The 14,845-nt window shown below is 34.1% G+C and overlaps 6 protein-coding genes across 8 annotated transcripts; 5 read left to right on the top strand and 1 right to left on the bottom strand.

Moving 5' to 3' along the window:
- The first annotated feature begins 111 nt into the window (after positions 1 to 111).
- On the top strand, positions 112 to 4,262 carry LOC106655084 (centrosomal protein of 120 kDa-like). Of its 3 annotated transcripts, XR_001339441.2 has the most exons (12): positions 112 to 274; positions 481 to 628; positions 699 to 951; positions 1,041 to 1,563; positions 1,643 to 1,821; positions 1,912 to 2,129; positions 2,196 to 2,572; positions 2,654 to 2,742; positions 2,825 to 3,106; positions 3,200 to 3,528; positions 3,606 to 4,063; positions 4,183 to 4,262. XR_001339441.2 is itself a non-coding variant. In XM_014375287.2 (11 exons), exons 1-11 carry the CDS (start codon positions 223 to 225, stop codon positions 3,976 to 3,978), a joined length of 2,820 nt encoding a protein of 939 aa, XP_014230773.1. In that variant the 5' UTR covers positions 112 to 222; the 3' UTR covers positions 3,979 to 4,173. The 3 variants fall into 3 exon arrangements, 2 of the variants coding, with proteins under 2 accessions (XP_014230773.1, XP_014230772.1); XM_014375287.2 differs by lacking the exon at positions 4,183 to 4,262 and having other exon boundaries at positions 2,657 to 2,742; positions 3,606 to 4,173; XM_014375286.2 differs by lacking the exon at positions 4,183 to 4,262 and having other exon boundaries at positions 3,606 to 4,173.
- LOC106655026 (myogenesis-regulating glycosidase-like) lies at positions 4,185 to 7,075 on the bottom strand. Its single transcript, XM_014375211.2, has 5 exons — positions 6,627 to 7,075; positions 5,322 to 6,431; positions 4,693 to 5,249; positions 4,455 to 4,614; positions 4,185 to 4,379 (listed from the first exon to the last, which is right to left on the bottom strand). The coding sequence occupies exons 1-5, from the start codon at positions 6,646 to 6,648 to the stop codon at positions 4,186 to 4,188; spliced, it is 2,043 nt and encodes a 680-aa protein (XP_014230697.1). The 5' UTR covers positions 6,649 to 7,075; the 3' UTR covers position 4,185.
- Positions 7,076 to 9,119: 2,044 nt separating this feature from the next.
- LOC106655149 (probable salivary secreted peptide) lies at positions 9,120 to 10,275 on the top strand. Its single transcript, XM_014375370.2, has one exon. It carries the CDS (start codon positions 9,370 to 9,372, stop codon positions 9,757 to 9,759), a length of 390 nt encoding a protein of 129 aa, XP_014230856.1. The 5' UTR covers positions 9,120 to 9,369; the 3' UTR covers positions 9,760 to 10,275.
- A 1,342-nt stretch (positions 10,276 to 11,617) lies between these two features.
- On the top strand, positions 11,618 to 13,289 carry LOC106655123 (G patch domain-containing protein 4). Its single transcript, XM_014375345.2, has 2 exons — positions 11,618 to 11,836; positions 12,045 to 13,289. The coding sequence occupies exons 1-2, from the start codon at positions 11,788 to 11,790 to the stop codon at positions 13,250 to 13,252; spliced, it is 1,257 nt and encodes a 418-aa protein (XP_014230831.1). The 5' UTR covers positions 11,618 to 11,787; the 3' UTR covers positions 13,253 to 13,289.
- Positions 13,290 to 13,786: 497 nt separating this feature from the next.
- On the top strand, positions 13,787 to 14,518 carry LOC106655223 (39S ribosomal protein L53, mitochondrial). The gene has a single exon (XM_014375503.2). It carries the CDS (start codon positions 14,079 to 14,081, stop codon positions 14,493 to 14,495), a length of 417 nt encoding a protein of 138 aa, XP_014230989.1. The 5' UTR covers positions 13,787 to 14,078; the 3' UTR covers positions 14,496 to 14,518.
- A 16-nt stretch (positions 14,519 to 14,534) lies between these two features.
- Positions 14,535 to 14,844, top strand: LOC106655224. Its single transcript, XM_014375504.2, has one exon. The coding sequence runs from the start codon at positions 14,548 to 14,550 to the stop codon at positions 14,737 to 14,739; it is 192 nt and encodes a 63-aa protein (XP_014230990.1). The 5' UTR covers positions 14,535 to 14,547; the 3' UTR covers positions 14,740 to 14,844.
- Position 14,845: the final 1 nt, after the last annotated feature.

Genomic DNA, 14,845 nt, shown 5'->3' with positions numbered 1-14,845 from the left:
AGTTATGTGGCATCTTAAAAAAAAATTTAAATGATTAACGAATTAACGATACTTGAATTGAATCTCTTGAATTTCAACATTCCCCCCTTATTAAACGTAGCAGACGTTTCTATGGAAACGCGCGGATTCACTCGGTTATTGGAACCGTCATTTTTATTTGATATTTTAATTTGTAATGAATTTTTATTTATTTTGTATTAACTTTGCGGAAAATCCGCTGAAATGGAAGATTTTACGAGCTCACAATTACAACTGGTTTTAGGAGTAAAAGAAGGTAGGAATTATTAGCGAGCGATATTTTTATTGAATGCTTAACCTTTAACTGATCACTTGTTGATACACAAACAATTTTTTCGCGGGAAACGAGACCATACAAGTTTTGCTCGTTTTCACTGAAATTAAAAAGAATTGATGCGCCGATTTTTAGGATTTGTTTTTGAATATTTTTCGTGATTTTTGAGTACGAATATAATTTTTCAGGTTGCAATTTTGATAGGGTGCAGAAACCAACTGTCATTATTGCTACTCTAAATGGACAATGTATCGAAACTAAAAAGATTCAACCTGATTGCAACCCACAATTTTGCACAGATTTAATTTGGGAAACCGATAAAAATGGGTTTAGACGGTATAAACTAACATTCAATTCTAAATAATTTTGTTTTTCATGATGAATAAGGTTTAGTGACTGATTCTAGGATGAGAAGTAATCAAACCCCCATAAAAGTTGAATGTTATGCTATAAATGAAAATGGTAGTAGAGAAAAACTTGGGTACATTTTATTGAGTGTACGATGTGCCCAGATTATTCAACCCAATGGAGAATCTAACATAAAAACAAATTGGCACAATATTTTAGGAGTCAAAAATGATTTCAACAATTGCAAACCTAGACTATTAATGTACTTGATCATTAGAGAAAAAGAAAATAAAAATGCAATTATTCCAAAGGTGAAAAAAATTGTTATAAATAATTCATCAGTAAAATTTGTCTAATAAGACCATAAAAAATTAATTATTTTTATTTATAATTATGCCAGGTTGACAACTTCAGCAATTTACATCCACTCAAATCAAATATTGTACCTTTGTGGTTGCCAGATGAGCATTTGATTCAACTAGGTCCATTAGAATTGTGTCAAGATGTATTTCAATTATATATTGCCACACATGCATTAACACATCTAACTTCTTTTTTTGATGAGTTTCCTAAAAGTGAAAATAACAATTTTGTTATTGTTTTAAATATTTTGGGTACCTTTATTCGCCTTAAACCTTTTAAAATGGAGTCTGATAACATATCTATCAATGAAAAAATTGTTATTAAAATAAGAACTTCATTACCTGTTTTAAGAGATTATTTACTGACTAGACCACATTTTATAGTCAAATTAAAGCATGAAAATGTAACAATTGGTATTTCGGAAGTGAATTTAAAATCATTAATTAAAGTGGATGATTTACAATGTTTTATAGAAATGGAAAGCAATTATGTACCAGTAGAGTTTAATTGTATTTTTAAACATGTGTGTTCAAAAGGAGGTAAAGGAGATTGTCAAGGAGGTATGAAATGAACTAGAATTATCATTAATTATTGTCAATTATCAATTAAAATAATTTTTATTAAATATAATTCTTTTAGGTGATGAATTTACAACAATGCCTTGTTTGAGCATTTCTGTTAAATTAAAATACTTCCAGTTAAAAAAGGTTTTTAATGGAAAAACATTTCATCCTCTTTCACCTTCTGTAAGACAAAGCAAAAGTAATGTAGCACAAATTTCAAATCACAATAGCTGTTCAAATGGATCCACATCTAATGTAAGTTGAAATAAGTTTTTTTTAATTTTCTAAGGATAATATAAAATAATGTCAAGATTTCATTTATCTTTTTAAAAACTAATATTTTAGGAACACTCAGAACTTAACCCAAATCAAAAAAGTAATAGAAACATTGATAAAATCGATCACAAGATGTGTTCCGTCCCAAGAGAAAAATTATATACTCTAGACAATGGCAATAATACAGCTGAAGCACAAAATATTCACAGAAGTTACAGTTTAAAAATAACTTTGAAAAATATTACATTTCTATTTTCAAAAAATGATGTGCAAATCGTGGAGTTCAGGTACAATTTATTTTATTGAATTGATTTTTTTGATTGATATATTTAAAACACTCTAATGAATTGTAGATTTTATAACTCATTGGGTGAAATTATAAATAATGCTGTTAGTCACGTTGATGGGATTTCAGCTGATAAAGCAATAAATCTTAAAGATATAAATTGTAAACTTCATTTCATTTGTACTCCTGATCAAATATTCAAATTGCTAGATACATTTGCTCCAAAAATCAATGTATGCGATGCAACTGCAATTGAAACTAAATGTCTTGCTCAAGTGGAAATAAACTTTCAACAACTTTTGGACAACAAAAAAATTGAATGCACTGAATTGGTTCATTTAGTAGATTGTAGTACTCATGAAAAAATTGGCAATGGATCTGTACATATTCAGCTTGAAGATCACACTATGACAGCATTGAAAAAAGTCAACACAGGAAATTTTGGTATTTGAAAATAATTTTAAAATATTTGTTTATCATACTAAAAAACATAACTTAATCTCAAATGTTTATTACTGTATACAGAAGATATACTAAATAATAGTATGGCTTATAAAATTATTGATGAACTAGAAACTTGGAAAGAAAGGCAAAAAGATATATTTAAAAATGAGGTTGAGTTATATTAATAATTTTATTTTATTCATTTTTAATAATTGGTTTTTAATTATATTGTGAATTTTTATTTTTTAACAGTTACGTAAAAAAGAAGAAGCACATTTTACCTTATTGAACGAAGAATGGCGACGACGCAAGGAATACTTGGAGTCCAAATTAACTAACAGTATGCAACAGTGTAAAATTTTGGCCAATGATTTAACTAAAACGACAGAAGATTTGCGTGCGCGAAAAATAGAAAGTTTAGAAAAAGAATCTAAATTAATTCAAGCTAATGATGAATTGCAATGGAAATACGATCGCAAACTACAACAGCTTCAAGAGGCATTGCAGAAAATGCAAGAAGAGTTTACATCAAAAGTTGGTTTTCCAATAAATTTTTTTTTAAATGGCATGTTAACTTGTAATGTATACCATTTGAATGAATTTTTATTTTATTTTTACTATTTATAGCTAATGAAATTGGAACATGAAAATCGAAATTTACTCTCTCAAATCGAAAATTTGACAGTAAAAAATCTCGAGCTTGAAAAATTCAAAAGAAGACAAACCGAAAACGTAAGTACAATGGAAAAATCTTCATTAACAGAAGAGCGAACCAATTCGGTCCTGCAGCAATTGAAAAATCTTGAGGAAAAGTTAGACAATGCTCAAAAGAATAATGACTACTTCAAAGAAAAATGGAACCAAGCGAAGAAAGAGATTCACAACATAAAAATTCAAAATCAATTAGCACTGGAATCAGAAATAAAAAGTAGCAGGCAGGAATTACATAATACAACGTAAGAAATCCAAACAAATAATTGTTTTGCGCTAATTTTAGGCCAGCTAATTTTATTTATATTTTTTTGAATTTTAGTTTAGATTTAGAAGAATTATTAAATGCAGACACAGCTGCATTGAAACATGATAAAATGGCATTAATTAATATACAACAAGAAATTAACAACTTAAACTCAGAATCGCAGTTGCAGATCCTAGAAACGAAGGCCAATAAAGATCACCAACATTTATTCGAGTCTGCTATGATGAATCCAGATTTTCATCTAAACTTGGATGGAGTGAACTTTTCAAACTCGGATTCGGCGTCAACGAGTACAAGTTCTGATCAAAAATTACGCATGCTCATAAAACAACGCGATAATCTCGTGAATTCTGGAAATTATTCTAGCAACAACAGTATTATAGTGAAATTAAGTAGTGACATAAGGTCTATGCTTATAAATAGTTAACGTAAATTATTTTGTATGAGTAAATTTTCTACATGGCTTCGACTCGACTGATCATTACCGGCTGATACCTGGCAAGTGGTAAATTGTAAGTTATATATGCAGGTGATATGAAGATCGATTTTTCGTATATGTACATAAAAAATTAAATCTATATTTACTTATTATACACGACTAATAAAAAATTGTTCATTAATATTTTGACAGATGTTAATCTACTTTGACTTTGTAAAAAAATGGCACGATATCCAACGAGACTTTGTAATCTAGAGTTATAGGACCAACCCATGCCTGATTCCAATCGTTTCCGTTTTTCCAATATCCTTTAGGTAAGTAAATCTTTCGAGCGAACGAACCTTCTTGAAGAATCGGCGCAATTATAATATCATCGCCGAGCATAAATTCTGCAAAATGAAATGAAAATAATATTAACTGAATGTATTAGGACGCCAACGGAGAAAGTATTAAAAAAAACTTACGATCATGAATTTTTAATGCTTCTTCATCAGTAGGATCGTCCCACCATAGAGGTCTATTTATCATAGTTCCTTCTTCTCGAGATTTTTTCATGAGCTCGATAATTCGGGGAACTATATTATCACGTCTAAACTCAAGCAATTTTAGAGTTATTTGTTCAGTCTGAAACACGCCGAAAGAAATATTTATGAAACTTAATTTAGGTCAAGTTCGTGAATTTGAAAAACGATGAAGGGTTACCTCGTTATCGTAGAAGGAAGCTGGCCAGGAAAACTCCACCGTAGGCATGAAGAGAACAACTTGGAGCCACCTAATAAAGAGCTCCTTGGGCGGCTTGTTGTCTTTATTTGGCAAGCCTTTGTCATCGAAACGGTTGACACCGTTGAGGCCCAGACCACCGACCGGGCCCGGCGATACGAACGTGTAGCCCTGCAGATTCAGCACCAAGCAATTGGTAATGACCGAGGCAAGTCCGTTTGCCTGTCCCCAGCTGCTCTCTTTGGGGCTCAACTTTATCCTGATGTTCTGATTCTCATTTCTCCAAGAGGTGCGAATCTCGGTCATGGGGCCGAGATGCTTGTAAACTATTTCAGAGAATACGCGCGGATAGTGACCCGGAATAAAATATGATTTCTTTATGCTACTGACAAGAGGACTGAAGGGCAGCCAAGACGAGTCGCCTCCGACGTCAAATTTGAAAGAGTCGATTTTGTGCTTAGCGGCAAAGTCCTGCACTCGTTTGACCCACCAATCGATAACCTGGTCATTCGTAAAGTCGATCAACGCCACTTTTTTGCCTGAAGTCAGAAATCACGCGTTTTTCCTCGATATTTTGTCGTAAATCGTTTGCTTGTATTCACGTGGCTTACCTCTGAACTCGGTGATATGTATGCCACCCTTACTGTTCTTCAGGTAAATGTCAGTCCCCAAATTGTCTGCGTAAGCTGTACCCTTGTTCTCGGGACAGTCTACTTCGATGAACGGATTAAGGGATAACTGTAGATGGAAAAACTCTGGGTCGATGTTCTGGGTGACGTTTTTTGAGTAGAGCCAGGATCCGTAGCACGACTGCCAGCCGTCGTCGATCTCGATTATTTGCTTGTGCGGCGCGTGCAACTTTTGAATAGCCGCGGCAAACGTCTCGACTGTTTTACTGCTGAGCTCGTCCCTCATCACGGGCCAAGTGGAGTAACTGGTTCTACTGATCAATTGCGGATCCGGCAAGGGTATTTTTGGCCAGCTCTTCGCAGCAGTCGGCCTAAAGTTTTTCACGAAAAACTCGTGGGCCTCTCGCGCATCACGGAAGAAGCCGAGCTGCCATTTCAGATTGATTTCCGATTCAGACGGGTACGGTGGCTTGTTCTTGGCGACGAAGCACAACTGGCCGGTGTGGCGATTGTTGACGTCGAGGAAGAGCGGCACCTGACTGTCGACGTGTAGGTAGTAGCCGCGGCTCGAGAGGAAGTAGCGCTCGGCGATGGGCATCTTGTCGGTGGGCACGTAGGCCACGTCGCCGAACGGAACGTGCTGCGTCGGCCAGACCTGATGCTCGAGCGTCGGACCGCCGTAAATCTGCTCGCCCTCGGCCAGTTTGATGCAGTCGATCAGCTCGTCGTCGCCGTGCCTGCTGGTACGGCTGACGTTGATCAACTGCGAGCCCATGTGGACGTTCATATCCAGGCACGGCTTGTTGATTTTGTCGCACCTCACGCATATCGAGTTGTGGGTGCAATACATCTTGGTGAAGGCCAGATCTTCCTTTTTCACCTCTCTTTTGTTCTGTATCTTGGTGAAGAACGAAAAGTACATCAGGTTAAAGCCTTTGAGCTTTACGTCGATTGTATTATGGTTCAGCTCGACCCAAATTTTGTGGTTGTTGTACCACAAGTCTACATAGAACCGGCGATCTTCGGGTACAACGTAAATGGGCTTTTCCATCGGCTGTGCCTCATCCATAAAGACCGCCAGCAGCCAAAACCCTGCGGAAAGCATACATTTATCATTTCAAGCCAATACTTAACAAAATTTAATGAAACCTAGTTTGAAGTTGAAAGTTTTCAAGTGTCCGATAAAATTCTCTCGGATCACGCAGCTTCTCTCGATAAATTTTGAGTGCTTTGGTTTTTCCTAACTATTATGATTTGATTACAAAAGAAAAATAATGATATTCATACCAATCATCAGCAAAGTCTTCATGTTGGCTCGCTTCAGAGTCCACACCCGTCACGTTGGAACGATCTTAAAACGACCCCGCTTTTTGCGGAGCTATTGGTAGCTTCGTCTTCAAAACAGCAAAAGAATTATACTATTGACTTTCAACGTCTGTACCGGCCACGATCGATAGATTCGATCTTTTATTCTCCGCCTGATTTTACGACTGATCGACTCGACTAATCACCGGCATCTATAACAATTTGGCAAATTCTTATCTTCCTCGTGGGCTCTGCCGATCGACTGTACGGCGAGGATCGTGCTGATTTATCGCCTTCTAAAGACTCTCTTCTTATAACAAATGAAACAAAGAAACAAAACCAATATTTGCAGTTAAATCTCTGGATATGCCGATTTATTGATCGTGTTCGGTCGTGTAACCTCAGTGAGGCATGTGGCGCGCTATTATTAAACATTGCATGGGCACCGAATTTCATTAAATCGCTCGTTAGCGCGAGAGTAACGTTAAACATCATTAGCTTTACATGTAAGTGAAAAAACAAAACGATAAGACTCGGCCGATGCCTATTATGATGAGGCATCCAATAGCTCTCATTACAATTTCTGTGTCTAACTGATGCACATATGAGATAACAAATTGATTTTCAGGTACCCTCCAGTGATTGTTAAAATAATACTTTCAGTTTCGCTTCAATCCAGTGTCTAGGATATATGAATCATTTATTGCGATAAGATAAATTGTTTACGACGCATTTTCATCATCAGAATGGCCCGTCGATTTTTTTTCATAAATTAAAGGCAGATTTGGTGCTTAATAAACTGATCTAGTTGTGGGATTTATCAATGAAAATGTGCAATTTTTATGTAACCAACATTAAAATGATATCGTTCTTTTTTACATATATTTGAATCGACTCAATTCATAAATTTATTATAAAAATATTGAACTCGAAGCACTCTGTATCAATATTTGCAAGATTAATATTAGCGAAGAAATTCTTAAAAATAAAAATCTCTGTTATTAAATGTCGAAAATTTGATAAATTATTCACAGATGTCTCACAGAAGCTCTGGCAACAAACAAATATTGAAATTCATACTGCGTAGAATGTTGTATCTGATGACAATTTTCCTGTTTATAAATATTCTCAAAAACTGCACGCAAAGAAATACACCCGTTTGATAGACAAAAGTTTCACCGATTTATACTATACTATTTATCAAGAAAGTTATTTTTCATCAATTGATACGGAAACAATTTAAATCAAAATTATCACGGCAAACAATTGCACAAGTGAGCTAAAAATGTTTGGCATGCTTCATCAAGTTTTTGAGAAAACTGAAAAAAATGTGTAAACATTAACAAAATATTCATCAATTTGTATTTTGATAAGTTTGCATTTTGAATTTAATAAACAGAGCAATTAGCAAAAACGTAACTGTAATTAAAGACTACTCTTGTATTTAAAATATAGTGAGTAACTTTAACGAACATTTCATAATTTGTTGAAATAAAATAAAATTTGTTATTCAAAAACAAAATTAATCAAATATTAATCAAATGAATTTTTCATCATAATAATAAAGAGCTCTTTACACGTGTGTTCTCATTTTTTGTACTTTATCATTTTGATTCTATATTTACATGAATCAACAAAAAAGTTGTTTACCAAGTAAAATATAAAGTAAAAAAGTTACTATAGAGCATGTGAATACAGTTGTAAATGGTTTCGGAAATAAGAAAAAGTCAGTGTACCTGATTAAAATTGACACTTGAATCCTTCTATGTTAAAACTTTTCTTGTTTTATTTATTTATTTATTTAAGTTACTGTATTGACGAATATTTTTTCATAACTATCGTCGGGTCACCATTAAGGGATAGTAAAAATTACAATCGTCAAACTTGAGTTACACAATGAAAAAAATCACTTGAAAAAAATAATTAATTTAGAGTTCATGGATTGTATAGAAAATAAATCAAAGATGTAAACGTAAATTTTTATCAGCGTTTAACCAACTACATAAAATCTCTTTCTGTATTTGCTCGCATCAAAAAAGGTGAGTGTTTCATGGTAATGTTTAAAGTTAGTCGATATATTTTTGACACAATTTCGCATGACCTTACCCGTTTATGGTTTGTCATGGGTCAAGGACGTATCGCATGAAAAAATATCTCCGAGTGGCCTGCGAGCATCGGAGCAATTAAGTTTAGTTTATGGAATAAGGCAGCAAAACATCAGTCGCGATGAGTCACGAATCTGGATATAGACAATAATATCGCGGTTTTTTTCACTGCATGACGATCGTCGAAGACTGAAATGGCATCACCCACGCAATCACCTTACGATGTACGATTCGATCACAAAAAAATCGGTCTCCCACGAATGAGTAATAATAATCGCTCGGAGTGAGCTTAAATCGCGACACGATCGGAAACTCGTCCAGAATTAAAAAAAACAACAGCATAGAGTTGCATTTCGCGATAGATCGTCGTCACAGTCTATTTAAGTGAAGTATGTAAGATTTTTATAAGCCGCTCACAAGCCAATAGTACAAGGTATCGAACCGATAAGATAAGTCCGGCGAAAAGTATATAGTGGCGGAACGGCCGAAGATGTGTCAAGAGCAAAGCAATATTCGCTTCCCCCGAATCTTCTCTACATAAATATAAGCAGTAGAAGTCGGAGGCTGCGTGAGAAGTTCCGCAGAAAACAGTTTAATTGTCGATCTGCCACGCCGTCGAGATGAAGAGCTTACTTTTGCTGCTGGTCGGCACGAGCCTGTTCGCCGCGGCCCACTCGTTCTTCTTAATTTACAGTCAACCTAACTCGGGTAATCACGACCTGATTGTCGGAGGCCGCGAGTACAACGACCGACTCATCTACAGCGAAAATGTGACGGAGAGCTTTCAGTGGTCCGGCATGAAACTCATCATCAATCGGACCGTGGAGGCGCCTCCCAACTTCCAAGTGACTCAGGTCAAATGCATAAACGCCGTTCAGGATGGCACCGGCGCCGAGGCGAACATCGTCAGCGGTGGACCGGGCCTCGGATGGGTCACCATTCGCTTCAAGAGTCAACGCTGGCGCGGCATTTACTTCGGGATCGAGGTTTACGCCAGACCGACCTATTAGTGATATCCTCGCCATCGAATGTGCCTCGTTAAATTTCGAGTGACGACTGCACATGCTGTTACGACAAGTGAAAAGTTCAAACGAATTAATAGTTCATTTTATGTCCACATAAATCTCACCACTTCAATCAGTTTAAAGTGATAATCGTTTGTTGTTTATCTTGTTATGTGAATTTTAATTGGACGAGAATTTTTTGGGACAGCAAAAATATGTTTATAATAAAAATTGAATAATCAGTTTCCTGCGCCAAGTGTCAATATGAGCTCATTGTAAGAGTCAAGGTTACTCCATAAAATAACATCTTTTTATCTTACTTTGGCTGATCGATTCTCCAACTATCAAACTTTTTGTATCGGATTGTAAATAAATCGTATTTAATTAGTACAAACTTTTTCTTTTTCTATCAAGCAGCATTACTTACAAGTATTGTTATTTTTATATTTGCTCTTTTATTATGATTTTATAAATTATTACATGAACTCTAACAAACCTTTCACAAAACCCATCTAATTATCTTTTGAGTCTTTCTTGTTGATCAATGAAAGTTTCAAAATTTTTATAACTGTTATAACGCAGTTTTATCATTTAACAATTGTTGTGAATGTCAGTATAACAAAAATTTTCTCGAAGAGAATCATTTCTTTCTTGTTGACCTATATTTTTCATCATATTCTATAAAATAATGATTATATATACTACTATTGAGACAGAAACATTTTTTAAACTAAGCATAAACAATATCAGGAGATAACGTTGCATACAAACTTGACACAATTATCTCAGATAAATATGCTATAATGTGCAGTATGTGCGAACATCGATTAATTTAATGGAATAAAAAGTCAAGGCTTCGTTTAACACTTTCGAAAAAAAAGTTCGGAATTTGATAACAATTAACATTCAAAGTATAGAAGTTCACACGTTAAAAATAATAAAACATTAGCTTTTTCAGATGAACTTTTTACAGCAATAGCTTTTCTATTCAACAGGTTTTCAAAGATGTACTTCGCTACAATGCAACAACATGCTTTAAGATTTTACCCAACTCAAACATTTGCAATCTTCGCGTGTTTTTCCTTTTATTTACTCCTCGAGGATAAAACTAAAAAATTGTTTTATTTATTTCAAAAAAATTAACAACTTTAGGAATCACCTTATTTACTCATAAAAAGCATTTTGAAACCGCTATTATTAGTCAGTAACAGAAATAAAAACTTGTGGAAATTCTATAAAAAGGCGAAAATTATTGTCGAAATAGCAATAAATTATTATAAATTCAAACTTTAAATACTCATTATTATTTATTGTCTCGAATTAATTTAATATTAGTTCTCTTCATACTTTTCAGTTTGACGGTTAGTGACAGTCTGAAACTTGTGATTTCGCTGATTCGGTAAAAAAATGTTCAATCATTAACTCTATAATCGACGTTCTTCGTCATCCAAGTTTTTATTTTTGAAGCTCTGAAAAGATTGTCTTAAAAAATATTTACAGGTGGATATTTGTAACTTTATTATCGAATATAAAAGATAAACAGGCTTTTTGTAGATGGAAAATTGCTTATTTTAATGATCAATACAATTATTTAATAATACTCAGTGATCGAAAGTATCTTATTAACTCAAGTATTTAAAAATGTATCTATAATCATTGAATATCATAAAATAAATGTAATAAGGAATAAAATAACTAATCACTCATTTATTGGGTCAGTTACTGTACACAAACTTACATTATTTCGAGTTTGTATTTCCCGCCTTATCATAGGAGCCTTATATGTGTTTACCATCGAGAACTTAGAGGTCGCTAATGCAGAACATAACGGCAAAAACGTGAGCCATATGCTGTGGGCATGGACTATGGAGGCAGCTCGGAGAATCAGAGCTGAGTAGTCTGCATGTGGATTTGTACGAAAGAATTCTATAGAATACGATATTGAACACGTGCGGAAGCAGGCCGTCGTGCTAATACAACTTGTTTTTGACTAATTGGTCAAAGTGTCAATTGACAGTTGACATCTTAATAAACATGACCGATTTTGCCAAAGCTCAGCTCCTGAAATACGGATGGACTGAAGGTAAATGATAAAAAACAAATGTTTCTCTTCTTTATTACAATTAATTTATCACCAAAAAATTTAACTTTCTTTTCTTTTCTTTTTTTAATTATTTGAATGCTTAATTCAAAGGTTTTTTCAACAATTACAATCAATCTACACAACTACCTTATTTTATAACCTAAAAATGGAGTATTTATTTTATTAAAGTGGAAAATATCTTTTTCAGGTAAAGGATTGGGAAAAAGCGAGAATGGTATAAAAGAGGCAATTAAACCTGAACTCAAGTTCAATACACAAGGCTTAGGGCACAAGGAAACTGAATACGAATGGTGGGATTCTGTATATGACAAGGCATTGAAAAATATTGTTTTGTGCAAAAAAGATAATAACGATGTATCTCTAAAAGTATTAGCCAAAGATGAGTTTAAAATTGCATCCACTGCTGCTGGTATAAAACCAGAAAATGAAAAAAAGAACTTGCATCTTGGTACATTTACAAAAGCTTCAACATTGCACAATGGAATTGTAGTTCCAGAAAATCCAAGTGAATTACCAGAATTAGAAGATGAAGAAACTAAAGTTAATGTAATTCCTAAGATGACTGACGAAGAACTTTTTAAAGCTTGCGGAGGTAGAACAGCTCATAAAGGAGCACGCCATGGTTTAAATTTAAATGGTAAACTTGCTCGGATAGCCGAACAAGAACAACAATTACTTGCTGCTCATTTTTTAAAATCAAATGATGTCAGCTCGAAGTCAACGGAAATAAAACAGAAAAAAAAGAAAAAGAGGAGGAAAGAGAAATTAATGGAAGTTGAAGATTGTACTACAGCTCTCAAAAATATTCACATGTCTGATGATGATGATAATGCAGTATTGCCACCTCTTGGACCTGCAGATGAGGAACATAAAGTATCCAAAAAAACTAATAGGAGAAGACAGAGAAAAGTAAATGATTTAAGCCACCAACTTACAAAATCATGTATGATAGATGATTCTATTGAAGCTGATGATGAAAAATCATCAGATACCCCAAAGAGCAAATGTAAACATAAGAAAAAGAAAGGAAAAAGAAAACGAGATGAAGACGCTATAGACAGTGATACAGGTGATATTACAATGAATGGAGAAACTGTAACTGAACCACCAGCCAAAAAGAAATCAAAAAAGAAATTAATCAGTTCAGATGAAGCAATGACCACTGACAAAAATAATGTTTTTGAAGAGGGAATTGATGTTAGTTTAGATGCAACTGATGCTTCAAGATTACATTGTGATAAATTGAATTCCAGAATTAGACTGAGAAAACAAAAAAAAATCAAAAGAAAAGAAAATAAAAAATTAGAAAGACTTTCAGATCTTCTTGCCGCTTCTTTGAGTGTAAGTGCAGAAGAAGTTAAAGAGAAAAAAACAAAAACTTTTTTAAAGTCATGAAAAAGTCATGGTAAATTAATTTCTAAAATTTCATCGAAGTAATAATAAAAGTGTTATTCTATGTTTATATATTAATATATAAGGCTGACTAGTTTCAAATTTAATTTATATTAGTTTAAATTATATATGTATATATTTTATGCATGTATATAATATGATATCATTTAATGATGAATTGTATTTGTGTATATTACGAAAAACAATAATTTGTAAATAGTAATCGATTTCTAAGTATTTTTTTTTACAAAAAAAATTTGTTAATAAATTTGAAACATTTAAAATAACATTATTCTAATTATTTGAAGTATGAACCCTACATCCATTTTAATGTTGAATTGTTACTATTTAAGAACTGCTCTCTCAATCTAAGGTAGATATGCAAGCAGATTTAATGCGTGTTGTGTTGATAACATGAAGCACGTGGAAATAACCAAGCAAATTTTCGGGCAAAGGTAAGTCAAACAACGATCGAATCAACATTTTTTCTTGCGATCATGTTTCTAGCAGAAGTCATATTAGCGTGCGCCTACCTATCGTATTCACTCTTCATGTGCACATGTCTCGATCAATGAATCATATAGGCAACAGAGCAACGAGTTCATTAGCTTGTCTGCTCGCTGCGCAGCTTCGGACGGCTGCTTTCTGCCAGAAAGTTTCTGGAGTAACTTTATAAATAGAACACCCTCAGTAAGCACATCTAGCAACCCCAAAGCGAACTTTCCAGCATCGTTATCGATCCGAGCCAAATATATAGACATATCCAACGTGCACCTGGGAGTTGGCAGTATATTGCGAGGCTTTATATATATACACACACGGCCTGCCCATGTCTATTCTATTCAACGGCACCCGCACACGTTCAGGCGGACTTATCAGTGCTCTGGCCAAGCAAATAAAGCTCGTCAATCTTCAACCCTTGAGCAAAATAACTGTTCGTTTTGATCCGTTTCACGAGAAAGCTCTTGAGACACGAAGTTTTCTTTTCCATATATCTGGACGGAGAGTTGCTGCGACCAATTATGATTGCAGTATAAAAACTGAAATTGCGTGTGACAGATCTGATCCAACAATTGTTTGCAACTATCAAGGCAGTGACGAAAAGCTCGTATTCAAGTCAAAAGATCTGACAGCTTTAGAATTACTTAAAGTATTTAATAAACACGTAAGTTCTAGAGTAGAAGTACCTACAGAAGAACCCACTTTACCTGGTAAAGCAAAACAAGGCAAAAAGAAGAAGTTCTGAGCTGATTATTTTTGTTCAACAGTGTTAGTTACTTGACTAGTCAATTGCAAACATGTCCAATAATAATGGTCCCAACAATGGCTACAGCATCAAGCTCATTAACACACTTTATCGACAAGTGCCAGCATTCACTGATATTTTTGATGAAGAGACTTGGTACATGTTTGTAACTTGTTTTGTACTAGGTACCATCTTGCTTGTTTTCATATTATCCAGATTTATTACCATCAAACCTGTTGATTAATAAGATACAAAAAACTGTTTGTTAGATCAAAGTTTGTACTTTAAATATTGATTCTTGAATAATCATTTGTTACAACATGGATGAATAATAAATCTCTATACCATAT

Source organism: Trichogramma pretiosum, unplaced genomic scaffold, assembly GCF_000599845.2.
Source record: "Trichogramma pretiosum strain Unisexual culture from Peru unplaced genomic scaffold, Tpre_2.0 scaffold2, whole genome shotgun sequence".
In the NCBI taxonomy this organism is placed as follows: domain Eukaryota; kingdom Metazoa; phylum Arthropoda; class Insecta; order Hymenoptera; family Trichogrammatidae; genus Trichogramma; species Trichogramma pretiosum.
Note: the sequence above shows the minus strand (reverse complement) of the source record. Positions and strands in the feature narration are given on the sequence as shown.

Bases quoted from the DNA above. Each gene is read 5' to 3' on its own strand.
- LOC106655223 (XM_014375503.2), top strand. From the start codon at position 14,079: ATGTCTATTCTATTCAACGGCACCCGCACACGTTCAGGCGGACTTATC.
- LOC106655224 (XM_014375504.2), top strand. From the start codon at position 14,548: ATGTCCAATAATAATGGTCCCAACAATGGCTACAGCATCAAGCTCATT.
- LOC106655149 (XM_014375370.2), top strand. From the start codon at position 9,370: ATGAAGAGCTTACTTTTGCTGCTGGTCGGCACGAGCCTGTTCGCCGCG.
- LOC106655084 (XM_014375286.2), top strand. From the start codon at position 223: ATGGAAGATTTTACGAGCTCACAATTACAACTGGTTTTAGGAGTAAAA. The intron at 2,573-2,653 runs GTATTTGAAAAT...TACTGTATACAG, and splicing joins AGTCAACACAGGAAATTTTG to AAGATATACTAAATAATAGT. The intron at 2,743-2,824 runs GTTGAGTTATAT...ATTTTTTAACAG, and splicing joins AAGATATATTTAAAAATGAG to TTACGTAAAAAAGAAGAAGC.
- LOC106655123 (XM_014375345.2), top strand. From the start codon at position 11,788: ATGACCGATTTTGCCAAAGCTCAGCTCCTGAAATACGGATGGACTGAA. The intron at 11,837-12,044 runs GTAAATGATAAA...TATCTTTTTCAG, and splicing joins GAAATACGGATGGACTGAAG to GTAAAGGATTGGGAAAAAGC.
- LOC106655026 (XM_014375211.2), bottom strand. From the start codon at position 6,648: ATGAAGACTTTGCTGATGATTG. The intron at 5,250-5,321 runs GTAAGCCACGTG...TTCTGACTTCAG, and splicing joins ACATATCACCGAGTTCAGAG to GCAAAAAAGTGGCGTTGATC. The intron at 4,615-4,692 runs GTAACCCTTCAT...GGCGTGTTTCAG, and splicing joins CTTCCTTCTACGATAACGAG to ACTGAACAAATAACTCTAAA.